The following is a 17,131-nucleotide window of genomic DNA, read 5'->3' as shown; positions in this document are numbered from 1 at the left end:
GGGCAGCTGCTGTTGCCGTCGCCGGCATCGTTATATATTACCAGTAATCGTCATCCATTTTGCAATATAGCGTGGGGCGGACCGAATACCTCCGCGCGGGAGAGTTGCGAGAAGATTACTCTGCGATGGCACTATGCGTGACAAACGCTGCAGTTGCGCTCGACGGCGTCGCCGTCGTCAGGCTGAAACCTCGCCCAGGGGCTGCTCGCTCGCGGCCGCAAGCTGCCCCTTCTGCTATCGGCACCTCACCAAGTCTCACCTGTCGATTGCCTCATTCTCGTTCTCGAAGGGCAACGGATGCAGTCCGAGCCCCTACCCCACGACACGACTCCCGCCAGCGAGGGGCTCCCAGGCTCCAGGAGGTCCAGCGGTCAGCTGATCGTCTTCAGGCCGTGCAACCACTGCATGGCGACGACGTTACTTGTCTGCTAAACGAGAGAATCAAGGACATGGTTCAGAGATTGTAGTGGTAGCGTTTCCTTAATGTCCCCGTCTAATGAAGGTGCATGTAAGACGATTAGAAAGGTTGGCGTTAGCCTCTCACTCACTTGATTTAATGTTGGCAACAGTGGTTCAGCGTCGTACGGCGTCAAACAGTTTCAAACGTCTTCGACCTCCGACTTATTCTGTGTGATTCAAATTCAATCAATCTTTTTTTTTTTCGCTTGTATTAAGGTTCCGGCAAAGAGCTACGATGGAAAATAAGAAAGATGACAGCGATGTAGTTGCGTCCTCTCTCGCCACCGTCATTAGACAAAGTCTTAATGCACCCTTCAGAAGAGAGTGTCTCCTGCTTCTTGGGGTTGGAATCAAATTTGAGTGTAATGCAACTGTCTGCACTAGATAAGAACGCAATGATTTAGCGTGTTTTTTCAGGTCACAAACATTCGAGAAGCTGAAGAGAAAATAAATCTGTTATTGAAATCTAGAGAAATAGAGAAGAGGGTTACCAAAACGGCTATTGACATGAAGAAAACGATCACCTCTGAAGGCGGTCAGCAAAGTTTAGTGCAGGAATTAGAGGAGAATGTCAAAGGGCATACAGTACCCGATAAAATAGATTCTTCAGTGCCTCACCCTGACCTAGGCATCAAGCTGGAAATTGCAGTTCCATTAATAATCAAAGTAAGTGAAATATTCTAAATGTGTGTACTGGGACTTGGTCCTCTATTCTGAGCATAATTTTATCTACTATCAGGAGAACAATTATGTAAAGTGTGATGCTCAATCAACTGAACTTCATTCAGATGAAGAAGCACAGCTTGACTGGGAAGTTGAACAACTCTAAGATTCAAATTGAGATCCAAGAGTAGACAGAATATATCAAGTTTTAATTTTGGCAAGGTAAAAATCTTCATGGTGTGTTCCGAAGATGTTCACAGATTTTAGAGAGATAAATCTCGAATGGGTGTGAAATATAAGAACACATTTCTCTCATAGCCATGCCTTTATTTTAGGAGATGATGAATATCATAAAATATGTAGTATGCAAACACATCTGAAGTGTCAAGACTTGCAGTGTTGCCATATAAATGTAAAAAGCTCACTTTTAATAAAGCCAATAATAAAAAATAGAGTAACAAATGCAAAAGATGCAAATTTTAACAATTCATTTTTAATGGTATTCATAAGAAACAAGGCAGACCACATGTAAGTGTATCTGACATCAAAGCTCATAACTAACCATGTAAATGATAGTATTAAATGGAAACAACATTCAATGAGCCAAAAGTTAATCAAAGATAATACAAAAGCTAATAAATAGGTAAACTTTGCCTTCATATTTATTTTATAAGTCACACATCAAAAAGAAAAGATTAGGAGTGCAAATACTACACACTTACATTTTGTCAAAAGCAAACTGGTATTCAAAGACTGATCAAATTAAGCCATAAAGTATTTTATCAAATCTCAGAAAAATTTCAGCAAAATTTTGAAAATTTTCCCATTACAGAGCATTATGGCTAAGCCACAACTTTATGTGGAGGATAGGCACATAGATTCTTTTTGTACGCATTAATATCAGAAATAAAATATTCTTTAGAATGCATGCTGCTCATCTTTATGAAATCCAGTTCAAATTTGTCCGGTACATTTCTTTGACTGCTTTGACATTCATCAACTTCTTCAGAATCAGTTGCAAGATCTTTAGTGTCAACACTTGCACTGTCATCCTTCAAGGACTTGCTGTACCCTTCAATTTGAACAGAGAGCTTCCGGAAATTCGATTTGTTTCCACAAGCCACATGAGAATTAAACCATTTATAAATAATGGCAGGTTTTAAGTCTTTCAGAAACTCGACTTCCCTACTTTTGCGATCAAAAATATAATCCTGATTTAATATCTCTTCCCAATTTCTATCAACTTCTTCTTTTAAGTGAAGATCAGTGCATTGTTTGAGCTTAATGAGAGATTGAAGAACCTCATCAAATTCAGGAGATTTCAACTTTTTCAGTTCCTTCATGAAGGTTTGCAGGAACGCTTCTATTCTGGAGTCCACATGATCAACTGTAAACCTATCAAATTGAGATACAACTGTGATGGAGAAACCAAGAATACCTGGAACAGTAATTGAAATCTATTAGTTCACACTCATTCTTCAAATTGTGTTTAGTGCAGTCTGTAGGTACACAAATGTATGTGGAAGGAACAAGATACTCACCAAATGTGTCTCTTGTAAGAGCAGATACATCATAGCCAAGCTGCTCTCTTGTTCGCAGAATGTTGAAGAGTGGTTCCTCCAGCAACATGACTACCATTTCAGCAATGCACACATCACGGATTGTAGCTTTACCAGATTGGTAGTAGTTTGTAGTTACACAGTTAGTATCTGTGTTGTTGAATGATTTCACACGACAACACATTTCTCCATGAGGGATCTGCATTACCCTTGTTTGGGGAATAAGTTCAGGTGGAAGAGGCTTACACTTTAGGGTATTCACAATGCTTGAACATATTTCCAGTGCGTCATCTTTTGATACATTACCCTGAACTAGGCACTGAACATACAATTGGTCCAAAAATTTATCAGCAAAGGCAGCCACAGCTTCCATAGTTACATCATTAACTGTGTTGTACTTATCACAGTGAGTCCAGTATGTTTGAAGAAGTAATGCCATCCGCACATCCTTTGCGAGTTTCTCTGGTCTGAGAAGGGCATTGTAGTAACTCTTGCGGACTTCTTCTTTGACAGCAGAAAACATCACAGGATTCAAATTTTCTTTGAATTTGCAAAAAGCATTGATAATTACATTAAGCAGCATTGGAATTTTCTGACTAAAACCCCAACACCTAAGATTCAACCCGCGATCATTTGGAATGGTAGCATAGCTCAGCTGGGCCAACCGGGCAGGGTAAAGGCTTTCAACCATTTGCTGTTTGACTGTAATAAGGAACATATCCATCAGAACCGAATGATAAGGACACTGGGTGTTCAAAGGTGATACCAGCTGAATATACAAAAAGGCATTAGGGTGACGGAACTTTGTGTCATGCCTATGGTACAATTCCATGTAGTCATTATCTAAAATTTTCACAGGTTCTTTTTGCTCAAGTGTTGCACTATCAACTTCCAGTAGATCAAAATTTGTGGTAATGAAATTATTTGGCTCGGGAAGAGAGAAGCTTTGGTCTGGGGTTGCAACCCTCCATAAATTAAGCCATTCAGTGGGTATATCTCTCATATTGTACTGAGTTCCAAACCAAGGTTCCAGCTGGTCAAACTCCACACCATCTAATGGTTTCTTTGTACTGATCATGATGTTCATATTTTCAAGTGTGAAAAAATTCATGCATTCAGTTATCATGGATGGATCGTAGTCGAAAAACAAATCCTCTCCAGTGATGTAATCCTGAGGGGGATAAATTTGCATTGTTCCACTCAACCACTCCACATAGTCTCCAGCAGATGCCTCCTCTTCAAAACGGAAGCGTGCATCTTCTATGGATTGCATCTCTCTGTAGAGCCATTCCTGGGGTCCCTTATCCTTCAGCATTTTTATGTATCCAAATACCGCTTCAATAATGTGCGGTATGTTTCTGAGGCCTGCTTCAGTAAGCGAAAGAGACATTGTGAAAAAGCAGTAGAGTGAATTATGATCAAAGTCACTATCTGTAACACCTGTGGTGATTTCCAAAGCCCATACTTTTTGACGGAGCAATGAAAGTAGACTGCCCTTTCCTTCATGACCAAGAAACCATGATACATACTCTGTAGGCTTCACTTTGTAATGGTGACGAAGTGTAGGCATGAACCAAGTCAAGTCCATAGTGCAAACATCTTTAACAGGGTTGACAGTGTATAGTTTGCAAAAGCGATTTTGATCAAATGCAGGGTTTTGGAACACTGTAAAGTCATCAGGAGGCAAGTAATTTGTTGGTATTGGAGAAAAACAAGCATACACCCAATCTTCAAGTACATCAAGAGGTAATCTAGCTTGAACAGAAACTGTCATTCTATGTGCAGAGTAATGCCGAGCACGAAATTTGTGCACAGCTTCGTAAAGTTCATCATCTGGAACACTGTCACGGAGTGTTTTCAAATTACCCCACGTAAAAGTCGTAGCAGGATGGCTTGGGTACGCCATTTGGGCAACAAGCTGCTGTTTTCGGTAACTATCAGATGTTACAGCCATTTGAAACTCTGACTCAATTGCTTCTCTTTCACGAGTCATTGCTTCTCTTTTCATCAAGGGGGATATAAAGAATTGGGCAAACATATCCATTGTGTGCAACAATCTCTTTTCTTGGCATTCAAAGTAGAAATTGGTGGCTTCACACTCAGTGGATGCATTATCATATCCACCATGCCTTTTCACAAAATCATCAAAATCATTTTCCCCAGAGAATTTTTCACTGCCCATAAAAACCATGTGCTCTAAAAAGTGGGCCAGACCTGGTATATTAGGAGGATCACTGAAGCTACCAACGCCAACTGTCAGGGAAACAGCAGCCAATTTTTCTTCTGGACTGCTTGGTTTCTTTGCACCTTCCACCTCTGAGTCATCCATTTCATTTTCTGACTCTTCCTCTTCATCTTCCTCTTCACTCATTGCTTCATCTTCAGATTCATTTGTATCGACAGCTCTCTCTAAACTACAATCCTCAGGTGCAAGAGTAACTAAATTATTCACATCAGATACGAGCAAAGCTGTCAGGCCATTTGGTAACAAAACAGTTCTATATTCCTTTTTGTCATTAGGAGATTTGTTAGGAGTAGGAAGGTATTTAATGCCCTCTTTGTTAACAACTAAAGGCTGTGGCTGTTCTTCCCCAAGAACCTTCATACATTCATTCTTCAGCTTGGAGTAGGCATTGGCAATGACTGATTCCCCAAGATGTTCTCCAGAGAGGCGTTTTGCCATTTTCTTAACAGGACCTAGGGCCTTTTTCATTTGGTCCATTTCAAAATTTCACAAAGCCATAATAAAAAGAAGATATCTGAAAAAGAAGTAAAACAGGATAAATATATAATCTCAATTTATCAGGTTTAAGGTACGGGATATCTGTCATATAATAGACGGCCTACACAAAAATGTGTGACAATAGGCGTTGCTCGACTTAGCATTTCAAACAATAATGTGGCTACATGACACAGACAGGGAATGTTGCATTCAGCATAAAATTGCCATAAATGACATGAGTAAATCGATACTTGCAATACTTCAACAAAGGAAACATAACCTATGTGGTTCAGGTTAATGACGGATTAGAAATACAAAAATATGAACACTTGTCGAGGAAGTCGGGGTTTCAACAGAATTGAAATGGAAACAAACCTTCAATATCCGGTGGTACTTCTAATAAATTCCAAAGTTAACAGTCATAACAACGAAGTCAGACTGTGTGAAACACAATTGTAGCCGAATGGAGAGTGCGGGGAGTGCAAACAAGCTACTGCCACTGCCCACTATTGCCCGATAGGATACTGCTTATTTGCAGGTACGTGTCGTCTGTGGTCGTGATGTTTGGTGTTTAACACACTTAGTCCTAGAATAAGGCAAAAATTACTCAGCAGCTGCACAAGGAAACTGGATGACATTTGTCCAACATGAGTATATCCTTAAGAGGAGTTAGGAGCTTAAATGTCCTGCAAAATGTTTCATCTTTCACTAAAGATGGTGTTTATAACCTAAGAAGGGAATTCTCTCTCAAAAGTATACCCATTGCCTTTGAGGCAGTTTCTAGTTCCCTTAATGCCGGTTGTCACCAAGTGCCATGCCGTAACTTTTACAAACATAAAGTTGAAGTGGAAAAGAGAATAAAATGGGAACGGCCAGTTAAAGTTCCATGTATTCTTCCACAAAAATCGGGGGAGCTATCCGGTCTTCCTGAAATTGATTATGACAAACCTCCACCACTTTATGAAAAATCGAAAGAGTATCAGACGTAAGTTGGACCTCTCCTGATTTCTAAGTGAGACTTCTACATTTTTACGGAGACTGTGAAATCATCAAGTTTTATCTGTTTTATTGACAGCGCATCTGAACATGTGAAACGAATCGTGAGTTTAAAGTTTCAACCTAGCTCGGTTCGGAAACAGGCGATGAAAGATTCTATGATCCAGAAAGTGAAAAGGCATGTACTTGATACAAAATCTGTTGAATGTAAAAGTGAGTTATTTTTCATTTACTTTGCTGTCTTCAGTATATATTATTTATCTAACTGTAGTTAGTACGTAACAATTGTTTCATTTTTCAGTTGCAAAATGGACAGCTATCATACGAAATATGCAGGTTCATTATGCCAATTACCCATATGATAAAGTGGGAAGGGCAGACGTTAAAGAAATTATTGACCTGCGCAAAAAGAGGATGAAGCTTTTACGTACTTTGGATTACAAGAGATTTGAATGGCTTCTTGAAACATTGGATCTTATATTTAAGCCTGCACCTTCGTAAGTTGTATTTTACACAATTCTTTATATTCTGCTCAATGCTGTAACTGGATCTTTTTAACTCTGTATTACTTATCATTATAATTATTGTTAAAGGTCACATGAAAGAGTCGAAAGAAAGAAGTCCATGAGATGGTTAGCTGAACAGTACTGTGAAGCTGTTGTGCAGAAAAAACTGGATGAATACAAAGAAAAACTGAACTCCCAGAAAAGAGAGTTCTTAGAGCGCAAGCTTTCTACTATGACATCAATTATTGAGGAAGAGAAATCTTTTGGTGTTGAACCCAGTTTTACCTCTGAGGAAATAAAAGAAGTTGAAGCAACTTTGAAGATGATAATTGAAGAGGAAGCAAGGAAATCTGATAAGAATGCTGAAGAAGTTGAAGTTTATTAGACTAGAACTTCTTGTCTTTAGAGAATTGTCGATGTTTTGTACAGAGGTTGTTATGTTGAAAAAATGCCTGAAATAATAAATAATGTCTTTATTTCATATTAATTAATGACATCAGAATATTTCTCTCTAATGAAACTTGTCAACTACAGATTGCTGTGATAAGATATATTTGCGTCACTTTGATTACATTGAACAGACATGGTGTTCTGTATTTTGGCATATGCTCAAGCTTTAAGGACAAATTTTAGAATTCAAAAATCAGAAAAACAAAAAACAAACACAGCCTATTTAGAAAGTAGGGTCCCTCTTTTAAATACTGAACTACAAATGAGTATCTATTATGCACTTTAGAGTTTGCCATTTCCTGATAGTCTAGAATCATCACTCATTTTTCAGCTGTCAGCTTAGACCTGTCTCAACACATAATTTGAAATACGTGAAAGGTTTACGTGTGGGTGAGTTATTCAGAAACTTACAAAGTTTTCTCCTATTTCCTTTACATTTACATGGAGTCAAACATGAGGTACACGCAGGTTTATAGATTTGTAAAATGGAAATAGGCTTTACCCAGACAAGTCAATATTAACAGTATGGCACTCATAAAATAAAATATAAATTGACACTAAAGATTAATAAAAGAGCACAATTCATCACAAAATTAGAAAAACAATGTAACATATGAAATAGTTTATCTCAAAACCAGGGTTTTTACACCTCACATCCTCACAATAGTTTTTAGTGTTGGTTATAAGATCAGCTCAAGCAGAGAGTAGGTATGGTGATTTTGAGAAGGGACATGGCAGATCTAAATATGCCACTTGAGAATAATAAAAATAGACTACATGTAAATCAAAACTTAGAGTAATGAAAATATAGATGGCATTAAATTACAATACTTTTAGTTCAATAAAGAAGCTGCTTCTACAACACCAATTGCTTACACTCATTTCTCTATAAATATTCTTTTTTTAAAATTTATTTTTTTATTTTTAGTTAAGTGAATACCCTAATATTAGAAGCCTTCCAAAAATAAATTATAAACTTGTCATTGCAGGTGGTCTTGCATAAGCTTTAGGGATAAATCCATATTTCCGAGTTTTGGGGGCATAAGCCCACAGCCAGCCATCTACAGTCTGATTTGCTAAATCAGCATGAATCCAATCTCCCCGTCTCACTGATAAGTCATCTGGTGCTTGAGCCTAGAAAGAATGACAAAGGTATTAGTCTTCTGTTTAGTAGCAGTTACAGCATGCAGCTGAAAACAAATTTTGTCTACCTTGTAATCATAAAGCATAACAAGTTCTGTCCCATATCGGAGATCATCTGTACTTTGGGAGGTAACATGGGATGTATGGTAATTGGCAGCTTGAGGAGAAGTATTTTGATTTAAGTGTCCTGATAAACAAAATTGGAAAAAAAAAAAATTAGTTCCTTAACAAAAATAACTGAAACCATTTACCATTTATGGTACAGAACATTAAAATACCTTGGATGACATCTGCTGGATAAACAAATCCACTGGGTACAAATCCTTCTTGTCCATCACTTCGAACAATCCAGTACCAATCTGGATCCTCTCTATTCAAAACTGTCACAAACTCTCCTCGTTCCACACTGACATCATTTTCATCTCTTGCAATGAATGTGTAGAGGACAATATAGCGACCTGAAGGATCCTGATTCGGCAGAAATAGATGATTTACATTAAACTGTAACACTAAGTAGGATTATCTTGGTCTTGACCCAGAAAATTACCTTAAGGAAAGGATGAACTTCAGGTTGAGAAGAAGAAGCACTATGTAGGGAAGCCTGGGAGCTAGCCATATTAAGTTGAAGAGCAGATGTGGCAACAGTTGTTTTTTTGTTCCCATAACTCTCACAATCAGATATATCTAAATAAAATAAGGTAGATTAAAATAAGTGAAATATAACTATGGATTCCTTTACACATCAAAGAAGAATTATATAAGCTAATTAGAGTTTGAAAAAGCCAAAACACATACCAGCTCGATGATCTTGATTTTCATCGTTTATATTAGTGGCACCATTGGAACCAGACGATATGTTATTTGATGAAGAACCCATCCCACATTCTTCTCGAGGCAGTTTCTTTTTGACATTATTTAAAGCAAGTTCACCCAATTGAGAATTGTACAATGTACAATATGAATGTGGTATAAAGCCTTCTTGTCGAGTATCTGCAGCTATGACATACACCCAATCATTTTCTCGATATAAAACATTAACCACCTGCAATTTTTTTTAAAGTGTGTCACATATCATAAAATTTTTAACTTTTCATATGCACACAAAAGGAACAGTTGAAATTTGATGACAAACCTGTCCTCTCTTTACTTCTAACTCATCGTCAACACATGGAGTGAAATCATGTAACACAACCATTTTGCTATCAGGAGATAAACCATTTTCTTTTTCAATTCCAACTCTTACTAAAGTTTCTATTGATGCGCTGCCTGTTATGCGTCCCATCCCCAGGGGAGTGCCGCCACCCCGAGACAAATCTTTCTCGACATCAGAAGAGCCTAAAATTGATAGAAATTGTTAGTGTTATTAATTTCAAGCAAATTTCAAGAAGAGATATTAAGTTAATTTGAATCACAATTGTTAAAGAGAACACCATTTTTTCTCAGAATAGAAAATTTGTTTATGTCAATAATTGAAATGAAAACTATATAAATAAGGTTATAAGAGCCAGTCGAAAATAATCTTGCGAACGAATTAATTAACTTCTGAAATAGCACAAAGCTCAGATATACACATAAATATTCACAGTTCTTTCACAAACAGACGCTTGCATCTGTCGAGATTTAAATGGCGGGTCGAATGTGCAACAGGTGCAAGTGCTACCTGGTACCGATAATCTTTGTCTTTTCTTCAGCCTGTGGCGAAACGAAACGAGTCCACATACACAGGCGCAATTGCTCAACTCGTGAGTAGGTGACCAGATTTAAATCGCAAGTAACTTACTTTTCTTCTTTTTGCTACGTCCTATTCGAACAGGACACAGAAACGCCATGTTCCTGATGCATTATTTTCATTACGGGGCCACCAGTATGTCTGAGTGTATGGCCATTACATCTCGGGCCCAAATTCCACGGACAAGACGGCTTGAGCTTGACGGAGCACGGCACGGCCGAGCAGGGGCCGAGCCGAGGGAGGCGACGGGCGACGGCCGGGCCGAGCGAGTCCGTGGTCCGGCTTGCTGGAGCTGGAACCCGGAGCTGGAGCCCCTTCCCGGAGCCGCGCTGGAGAGGGGCGGGGCGGGGCGGTGTGGAGCGGTGGCGGCGCGACGGGAGGAGACAGGTAGTTGGACGTGAGGTGGAGGGGTTTTAAACAGGGGGACCGGTCTTGGGGGGCGGAGAGGGGGGCAGGTGCATGGGGACCTTGGTTCCCACAGCCCAGGATAGGGGGCCGGGGAGGAGAGGGAGGGACAGGGAGGGAGGGCTCGCTGGAGCCGCTGGAGCCGCTGGAGCCTCTGCTGGAGCCTCGACGGGTTACCCGGACCCGGAGGCTAAGTGCCATGAGGCACTCGCTTCCGATCCTGGAACGGAGGCCCCTTAAGACCACAAGGGTGGTGCCCTTAAGGACGACAGTGGCTTAATTAAGTCTCCTTAAACTCCTTTCTTGGTGAGGTCTTTGGCAATGGACCGTCACAATCCGCTAGCACTAGCTTATTCAGGGTCTTGGTTGGTGATATGGAGAAGTTGATGGCATGAATGGGAAAACAGAACTTACCATTTATTTAGCATAGGATGATAATATGGACAATAACAACAGCTATAATATGGCAACACTTTCTATGAACACATTGGTTGATTACACAAAAATGACCCAGCTTCAAAACAAATATTGTTTAGCTCGCAATCAATATTAACAGATAAATAAAACATCACAGCAGAGACTTTACACTAATATCAATAAAAAATACTTAGCTTTAGTAGTAGACTTATTGAGAGTATTGCTGCTGTAAAAAGACAGAACAAGAGCTCCTTGCAACAAAGGCTATTAATTGGATAAAATCACCAATGAAGAAAAATCAGAAATAACAATCAACTATCTCAGTATTCAACTCGGAGGGACATATGACATTTCAGGCACTTCACGCAAGATAGCATCCTTTAGAAAAAATAAACAAATTAAAGTACGAAACACTTTTAGAGTCTGTTGGTCCCATGCTGTAACACCCAACCATCTAAGAAGAATTAACAAATTTATAGAACACAGAATTCAACTATGAGGTTACTGGTATGATTTTTTAAAAGGGCAGAACCTGTTTCTTCGCAGTTGATTTCACATGAAATAATTTCTGTATGTGAATACAAAAGTGGATCACAAGTATAAGATTCAAAAATCTTGCTAACAGCAATATGGCAGTATAAAGTATATTAATTTTGCTTTGAGATCAAACAAAAACCTAAAACCTATACATCCAACCTCATCCATATATTTGTGATGCATTCAATTGTAAACAGGCTCTTATTTACTGATATGAAAAGACACTTCAAATATGATAGAGACTAAAAAAAAATCAGGGGAAAAAATCCATAGCCAGAACAGAGCTCTTACTTCATAGGAACTTCAGCCTCTAATTTATGAACTCTTGAAAACAAGAGAAGGCGTCAAAATCTCTTTTATTTGGAGACCTAGGGGTAAATTTGGGAAAACCGCCTAGTTAAAAGAGCCTGCAATGAATGTGGGAGAGTTTCCCAAAGACTTCGATTTTTTTTGTGGTACTTCAAAGCAGCATTCAGACTAAGCCTGCAATAGATAAGGAAACCATTATTTTCAAAAACGAGGGTCTGAGAAGAAAAACAAGACTACTTAATAAATTTCTCAAAACTTTGATGGCAGGTTAAATTTTAAGAATTGCAAATGAAATTTTTTACTGAGCTCACCTTAAGAGGGTCAAAGGTCTAAAGTGAATGGTGAGCATAACATTGGTATGATCCTGTAAACAATTTTTAAGTAAGATAACATTGTAAATAATTTGCCCTTAGAAATCAGAAGATGTAATTCAGATTGAATGTAGAAACTACAGTGGCAGGGTGCAAAAAGCCTCAAGTTAAAATAAATCAAAAAATCTTGTTCTTATCACATGTTTGATTTACTTTCAGTTTCATCGCTGTTTCGTAAAATGGTTGGGTAAGACCTCCAATAACCACCATTCGCGGCTCTTTTAGGTCGCATGACCCTTCAAATAAAACACCAACTATGCAGGCGGCATGGGCACATCGAGGTTCTCCAAAGTCATAGGGTAGTTTGAATTCTCTCCATAGAGCTGGGGGAAGCTTCAGGACAGGTATATCAGAAGATGGTATGTCCAGGATCCAACAGTCATCTATATCAACACCAAACCCATTTTTGAAAGGCAAAGTAAGGGAGAAAAGTCATAGAAAGATCAGATAGATGATAGATAGAGACTAAGTGAAATATTGACAAAATTATTCCAAAATATGCTGGTAATTATGTTAGAAAAATATGCAAGCATTCATAAGCATACATGTTGAGTTTAAAAAAGTTCTGGGCATCATGTATGATATGTTATGTGGGAAGGGATTTCTTTTTTTTTTTCTTCCGAGCAGGGGGTAATGTTGCCAATGTAAGATATCACACATTTAGTAATCAAACTTTGTACATCAAATAAAAGAAAAAAGAAACCAGGAGAACACAAGAACAAATAAACTAAATAGGGTGAGTATTGTGTATTGATTAATCACAAATCCAAAATATTTTACTATGTTTTGGTACCTCAGTCAGTGAGCTTTTTCATCCTGCCACTTAGTTATTGAAATGTAGTGAACAAATATTTACTCACTGGCTTTAAATCCTGATCCTGAATACTTTCTTCATCATCTCCATGAACAACTATCTGAAAGTTTATTTAAAAAAAGTTATCTCAACTTCAGTGTACACTACACAACTCTGGAGGCATAAATGAAAATGTGTCTTTGCCTGGACACTAGAATATTTTGAGTAAATAAGGGATTAATGTATTTTAAAGAACTTACAAGCGGTGGATTATTGAAGCGATTAAATCCACCAAAACAAATGAGATCTCCTGTCTTCTCAATAAACACAGTTTTGTGCCAAAACCTTCTTAGACAAAATCTCTGTGCATGAGGAGGTAAAATGTACTGCACTTTCCATCTGCTTGCATTACTTGTAGATCCTTCTGTTACGTTTCCTTCATGAGATGATATATCCACAAACCAACAATCATCTATATGGAATAAAAATAAGAATTTAATAATACATATCAACATGACCCTAAAAAACTATGGAACCTAAGAAGTTTCAATCAATTCTTTTCTTAAGAATCTCTAAGTTTGATAGTAATTGATTGGTAAGTGGATAGATAATTATTGTTTCTGTAAAATTGACAGTGTTTTTCTGATGTTGAATAAACAAATTTGCTAACGTGTTAGTGAAACATCTTATCTCACGCCAAAACCATTCACTCAAGACAGAATATTAGTCATGGGTTTTTGTTAAGACATTCTGAGCTGAGCAAATTTCATGCTACTACATGTAGTTCTAATTTTCTGCACCAACACAATAATAATGATAATTTAGGATAGTTAAACAAACATACTTACTTAGTACATTGTTATAGGTACTAAAACCACCATACAACACTGCCCGATGAGATGAAATAAATGTAAAGCTATGCCAAGAACGACCAGGTGGTACATATTCAGCACTCTCATTTATACTGGACAGAAACAAGAAAAAATGGAGAAGGAAAAGCAATTATTCAGAAATCTACGAAAATTGTGTTTGTTTTTATAACACAAATGAAAAACACCCACTTTCCACTCCACACCATTGTGTCCATGTCCAAAACATAGAGGTCGTTCTTTCTGACTGTTTTTAAACGACCTCCACTGATAAATATTCGATGACCACACTTATCTCCTGCATGAGCAGCTCTTGGTGAGGGAGGTTCCCCATTGACATAGGGCCATTCCCAGTTGTTAGTTTGGGGATTGTACCCAAAAAATTGATTATTCCAGGCACTTCCTGTTTCATCATCGATCACATATTGGAAAAATACATGTCGGTCTGGAATTGGTCCAAAACCACCAAAAAAGTAAAGCCTGAAGGAAATTCATTATGTTATTGTCACCCAGTAGCATTATGGTTCATTTAAAAAAAAAATATGTGACTTACTTTCCACCATGCTCCCAGCCAACTAATTTTTCACAAGGAATTGGAGGTGTGCCTTTAGGTTTTAGGAGAGACCAAGTCATTGTTATCAAATTAAGAGCATATAAGTCATTTGTGTTGCCGTCAAATTCAAATTCTGCGCGTACTACACCTGAGAAAAGAAAATTAACTTGTCAAAATAATTCCACATAACAACACATCAGAATGTGTGTTTTTTTTTTTTCCGTACCACCAAATATATAAAGTGTATCGCCAAGAACAACTCCACATCCACCTGAACTTCTCGGTGGAATATCACCTTTCAGCAATTTTCTCTCCCTTAGAAAGCAAGCAAAGCTCAAGGTAAGAAAAAGTTCACAATAAACGGTAAAATATGTTATAGTATCAGAATTCTGCAGCTTACCATATCTCAGAGTGTGTCTCATACACAAACAACTCATCAGTAGCATGGTGGTGGGTCTCTGATTCTGAGGGGTCGGAGAATTCCTATGAGGAAAGGAAAGAAATATAGTGCAGTAATAGAACATATGATTGTTTTCACGGCGATAAATACGCTTTTATTTTGGCATTGCAAAAGAAGCTATTCTTGAGGGAGTTGTAGGCATTTGTGTTAAATGATCATGAAAAAATATTTGTTTACCATATAACCACCCCACACTAACAGCTTTCCCTTATATGACACGGCAATGTGTCCAACACGTTGATTGATTTTCTGATGTAGTGGTAACAAATTTGAGTTCATTTTGGGGAATGTCAATCAAAAGTTTAAACGAAGTAAACCATTAATTGCAGCCAATGCACATTGCAAGAGCCAAGCCCAACACAACCCGACATAACGTAAGTCGTTCTAGCAGACTAGCAGAAGAAATTTGGCAAGGTCGCCCTCCTTTTATTTTGGTCTTAGCTGGTCTTTTTGCAAGCGCCATTCAAACGTTGAGACTTTTGTCCCCTTCAAAAATAATTTTTTCATATCCTATAAAGGTGGTGTATTGTCATATATCGTCATATAAAAGCATAATCTGGCATAATGGAGTAGGAATCGTGAGTTATAAGAGTTCTTCGCATTCCATTAAAAGCAGCAGTCTTAGGGAACGTACCTCCTGCCCCCTCTTCCCCTTCTCCCCGCTCCTTCGTCAGTCACCCCCACCGCGTCCTGTTTGTTGTTGTTTTGCTTGCTCCTGTGTGCCGTTTGCTCCCTCTTGCCACTCTATTGTTCTTGCTCTTGCTCTTGTATTTGATTTGTGACTAGTGCCATCTTGAGGTTAGATCGGTTATTAGATCCTGTGAAATTTGCGACTTTCTATTACATTGTTAATTTCAATAAGTAACCCTGGATCTTATACGAAAAATTGTAAATTTCAACACGATTATTTCTGTTGCAGGATTAAAAAATGACGCTTCATTGCCTTAAACCTTGTCCACCAGAAAGAATACTAGTTTGTATCGATGCTGTTGAAGACAAGCCCATTCGGAGTCTTAATCACCATGTTAAGCAGCTTTCAACGTTTGACACAGTGAAGAATTGTGCTGAGCTTTTCATTACCACTAAGTCATTGATGAACCCAGAACATCAGTTTGCTGTATGTCAATTCAAGGCTCAACTGATCCTTATAACTGGATTTCATTCAAGAGTTGGCGATCACTTAAAAGTAATCCATGGAGCTATTCCAAACCAGGCGACTGATAACCCTTACCCTTATCGACTAAGCGCCCTTTTAAAGACTATACATGAGAAAGCAGTCAAGGAAGAAGATAACGAACGTCCACTTCACGTAGTAATTTTCTATGGGCGTTCTGGCAGCTGCATTTTGGATGAAAATGTACTTTCACCCTACAAAAATGTTGTTATTGACATACTGTATCTTCATAAACCTCTATTATCTGCCAAAGAAAAGAAAAGAATCATTGCCAACTTGGTTGAGTTGAAGAAATGTTTATCTGAAAAGTCAGTGTGCTCAGTGGCCTTGAATGATAATCTTCTGGCCTACAAGTATACCATGAATTTTCTCATGCACCCTAATCAAAGAGTTCCTATTTTAAAGGAAGAGGACTTATCTCAAGTTTATCAATCCGATTCCGATTAATTTTCTAATCTTAAAATTTATTTGTTATATGATTAAACAAAAATATGTTGATTTGATTCTGTTCAGTTTAAGTACAAGAAAAAACATTCATGCTTGCAATAAATAGTTTTCCTGAGCTATAAATATTATTATTGTCTGATGACATCCTTATTTCTGAACTCATAATGTAATAATACACAGGAAACTGTTGCGACACTTAAATTTATGATGATTTGTCAAAACCAACAAACAAGATTGAAAAGCTGTACACAGACAAAAGACTTGGCAACCGGGAGACCACAGAAGACCCAAGAACATGTCAGCGACGACTGTTGGTTAGCAGAGGGAAGACCAAGTTAACCCGCAACCTCCCCCCGCCCCCTCCCCTCTACACATCTTTCCCGCCTACGCGTCCCTGTGCCTGTGCTATGAGGGAGGGAGAGGGCAGTTTCGCCTCATCATGGTCCATTGTGACGGCCACAATGGGTTCAGGTGAGGGATAGGGCGAGCGGGTTCATTACAGTAAGGCGGCACTGAGCGGGCCCTCGCCCCCTTCCCCTCCCCCTCCCTCCCCCAGCTACCCGTGGCGG

At 38.5% G+C, this 17,131-nt stretch overlaps 6 protein-coding genes across 12 annotated transcripts in view; 3 read left to right on the top strand and 3 right to left on the bottom strand.

Moving 5' to 3' along the window:
* LOC113206329 (uncharacterized) overlaps positions 1 to 2,050 on the top strand; it is a 2,782-nt gene extending 732 nt beyond the window's left edge. For 2 of the 3 annotated variants that reach the window (XM_026422357.2, XM_026422356.2), the window contains exons 2-4: positions 676 to 802; positions 877 to 1,125; positions 1,199 to 2,050. In XM_026422357.2, the coding sequence (XP_026278142.1) occupies positions 695 to 802; positions 877 to 1,125; positions 1,199 to 1,288 (447 nt within the window). In that variant the 5' untranslated portion in view covers positions 676 to 694 and the 3' untranslated portion in view covers positions 1,289 to 2,050. Of the gene's footprint in view, positions 1 to 70; positions 526 to 675; positions 803 to 876; positions 1,126 to 1,198 lie in introns of all 3 variants that reach the window. The other variant, XM_052271034.1, reaches the window with a different exon arrangement.
* LOC113206324 (nardilysin) lies at positions 1,429 to 5,929 on the bottom strand. The gene is made up of 3 exons (XM_026422349.2): positions 5,779 to 5,929; positions 2,664 to 5,440; positions 1,429 to 2,560 (listed from the first exon to the last, which is right to left on the bottom strand). Exons 2-3 carry the CDS (start codon positions 5,401 to 5,403, stop codon positions 1,965 to 1,967), a joined length of 3,336 nt encoding a protein of 1,111 aa, XP_026278134.1. The 5' UTR covers positions 5,404 to 5,440; positions 5,779 to 5,929; the 3' UTR covers positions 1,429 to 1,964.
* Positions 5,930 to 6,050: 121 nt separating this feature from the next.
* On the top strand, positions 6,051 to 7,392 carry LOC113206328 (28S ribosomal protein S15, mitochondrial). Its single transcript, XM_026422355.2, has 4 exons — positions 6,051 to 6,388; positions 6,479 to 6,612; positions 6,701 to 6,896; positions 6,993 to 7,392. Exons 1-4 carry the CDS (start codon positions 6,051 to 6,053, stop codon positions 7,288 to 7,290), a joined length of 966 nt encoding a protein of 321 aa, XP_026278140.1. The 3' UTR covers positions 7,291 to 7,392.
* Positions 7,364 to 10,878, bottom strand: LOC113206327 (SH3 domain-containing protein Dlish). Of its 3 annotated transcripts, none has more exons than XM_026422352.2 (7): positions 10,279 to 10,878; positions 9,631 to 9,833; positions 9,294 to 9,540; positions 9,046 to 9,182; positions 8,777 to 8,966; positions 8,567 to 8,685; positions 7,364 to 8,489 (listed from the first exon to the last, which is right to left on the bottom strand). In XM_026422352.2, the coding sequence occupies exons 1-7, from the start codon at positions 10,325 to 10,327 to the stop codon at positions 8,325 to 8,327; spliced, it is 1,110 nt and encodes a 369-aa protein (XP_026278137.1). In that variant the 5' UTR covers positions 10,328 to 10,878; the 3' UTR covers positions 7,364 to 8,324. The 3 variants fall into 3 exon arrangements, with proteins under 3 accessions (XP_026278137.1, XP_052126993.1, XP_026278138.1); XM_052271033.1 differs by lacking the exon at positions 10,279 to 10,878 and adding an exon at positions 10,159 to 10,270; XM_026422353.2 differs by lacking the exon at positions 10,279 to 10,878 and adding an exon at positions 10,082 to 10,219.
* A 150-nt stretch (positions 10,879 to 11,028) lies between these two features.
* On the bottom strand, positions 11,029 to 15,352 carry LOC113206326 (kelch domain-containing protein 2). Of its 3 annotated transcripts, XM_026422350.2 has the most exons (10): positions 15,119 to 15,351; positions 14,882 to 14,964; positions 14,708 to 14,796; positions 14,482 to 14,629; positions 14,121 to 14,408; positions 13,908 to 14,023; positions 13,320 to 13,531; positions 13,127 to 13,180; positions 12,207 to 12,259; positions 11,029 to 12,069 (listed from the first exon to the last, which is right to left on the bottom strand). In XM_026422350.2, the coding sequence occupies exons 1-10, from the start codon at positions 15,218 to 15,220 to the stop codon at positions 11,955 to 11,957; spliced, it is 1,260 nt and encodes a 419-aa protein (XP_026278135.1). In that variant the 5' UTR covers positions 15,221 to 15,351; the 3' UTR covers positions 11,029 to 11,954. The 3 variants fall into 3 exon arrangements, with proteins under 3 accessions (XP_026278135.1, XP_026278136.1, XP_052126991.1); XM_026422351.2 differs by lacking the exons at positions 13,127 to 13,180; positions 13,320 to 13,531 and adding an exon at positions 12,420 to 12,649 and having other exon boundaries at positions 15,119 to 15,352; XM_052271031.1 differs by lacking the exons at positions 11,029 to 12,069; positions 12,207 to 12,259 and adding an exon at positions 12,469 to 12,649 and having other exon boundaries at positions 15,119 to 15,352.
* Positions 15,353 to 15,596: 244 nt separating this feature from the next.
* On the top strand, positions 15,597 to 16,685 carry LOC113206290 (uncharacterized). The gene is made up of 2 exons (XM_026422297.2): positions 15,597 to 15,739; positions 15,861 to 16,685. Exon 2 carries the CDS (start codon positions 15,870 to 15,872, stop codon positions 16,560 to 16,562), a length of 693 nt encoding a protein of 230 aa, XP_026278082.1. The 5' UTR covers positions 15,597 to 15,739; positions 15,861 to 15,869; the 3' UTR covers positions 16,563 to 16,685.
* Positions 16,686 to 17,131: the final 446 nt, after the last annotated feature.

Source organism: Frankliniella occidentalis, unplaced genomic scaffold (genome assembly GCF_000697945.3).
Source record: "Frankliniella occidentalis isolate FOCC.00 unplaced genomic scaffold, Focc_3.1 Scaffold146, whole genome shotgun sequence".
In the NCBI taxonomy this organism is placed as follows: domain Eukaryota; kingdom Metazoa; phylum Arthropoda; class Insecta; order Thysanoptera; family Thripidae; genus Frankliniella; species Frankliniella occidentalis.
Note: the sequence above shows the minus strand (reverse complement) of the source record. Positions and strands in the feature narration are given on the sequence as shown.

Excerpts from the sequence above, each read along its gene's own strand:
- LOC113206327 (XM_026422352.2), bottom strand. The coding sequence starts at position 10,327 with ATGGCGTTTCTGTGTCCTGTTCGAATAGGACGTAGCAAAAAGAAGAAA. Across the intron at positions 8,967-9,045 it reads AAGTTCATCCTTTCCTTAAG|GATCCTTCAGGTCGCTATAT; the intron begins GTAATTTTCTGG and ends CTGCCGAATCAG. Across the intron at positions 8,686-8,776 it reads TCCAGCAGATGTCATCCAAG|GACACTTAAATCAAAATACT; the intron begins GTATTTTAATGT and ends TTTGTTTATCAG.
- LOC113206328 (XM_026422355.2), top strand. The coding sequence starts at position 6,051 with ATGAGTATATCCTTAAGAGGAGTTAGGAGCTTAAATGTCCTGCAAAAT. Across the intron at positions 6,389-6,478 it reads AAATCGAAAGAGTATCAGAC|CGCATCTGAACATGTGAAAC; the intron begins GTAAGTTGGACC and ends TTTTATTGACAG. Across the intron at positions 6,613-6,700 it reads AAAATCTGTTGAATGTAAAA|TTGCAAAATGGACAGCTATC; the intron begins GTGAGTTATTTT and ends TTCATTTTTCAG.
- LOC113206290 (XM_026422297.2), top strand. The coding sequence starts at position 15,870 with ATGACGCTTCATTGCCTTAAACCTTGTCCACCAGAAAGAATACTAGTT.
- LOC113206326 (XM_026422350.2), bottom strand. The coding sequence starts at position 15,220 with ATGAACTCAAATTTGTTACCACTACATCAGAAAATCAATCAACGTGTT. Across the intron at positions 14,630-14,707 it reads TACACTTTATATATTTGGTG|GTGTAGTACGCGCAGAATTT; the intron begins GTACGGAAAAAA and ends TTCTTTTCTCAG. Across the intron at positions 13,532-13,907 it reads TACCTATAACAATGTACTAA|ATGATTGTTGGTTTGTGGAT; the intron begins GTAAGTATGTTT and ends TATTCCATATAG.
- LOC113206324 (XM_026422349.2), bottom strand. The coding sequence starts at position 5,403 with ATGGACCAAATGAAAAAGGCCCTAGGTCCTGTTAAGAAAATGGCAAAA. Across the intron at positions 2,561-2,663 it reads TCTTACAAGAGACACATTTG|GTATTCTTGGTTTCTCCATC; the intron begins GTGAGTATCTTG and ends TTACTGTTCCAG.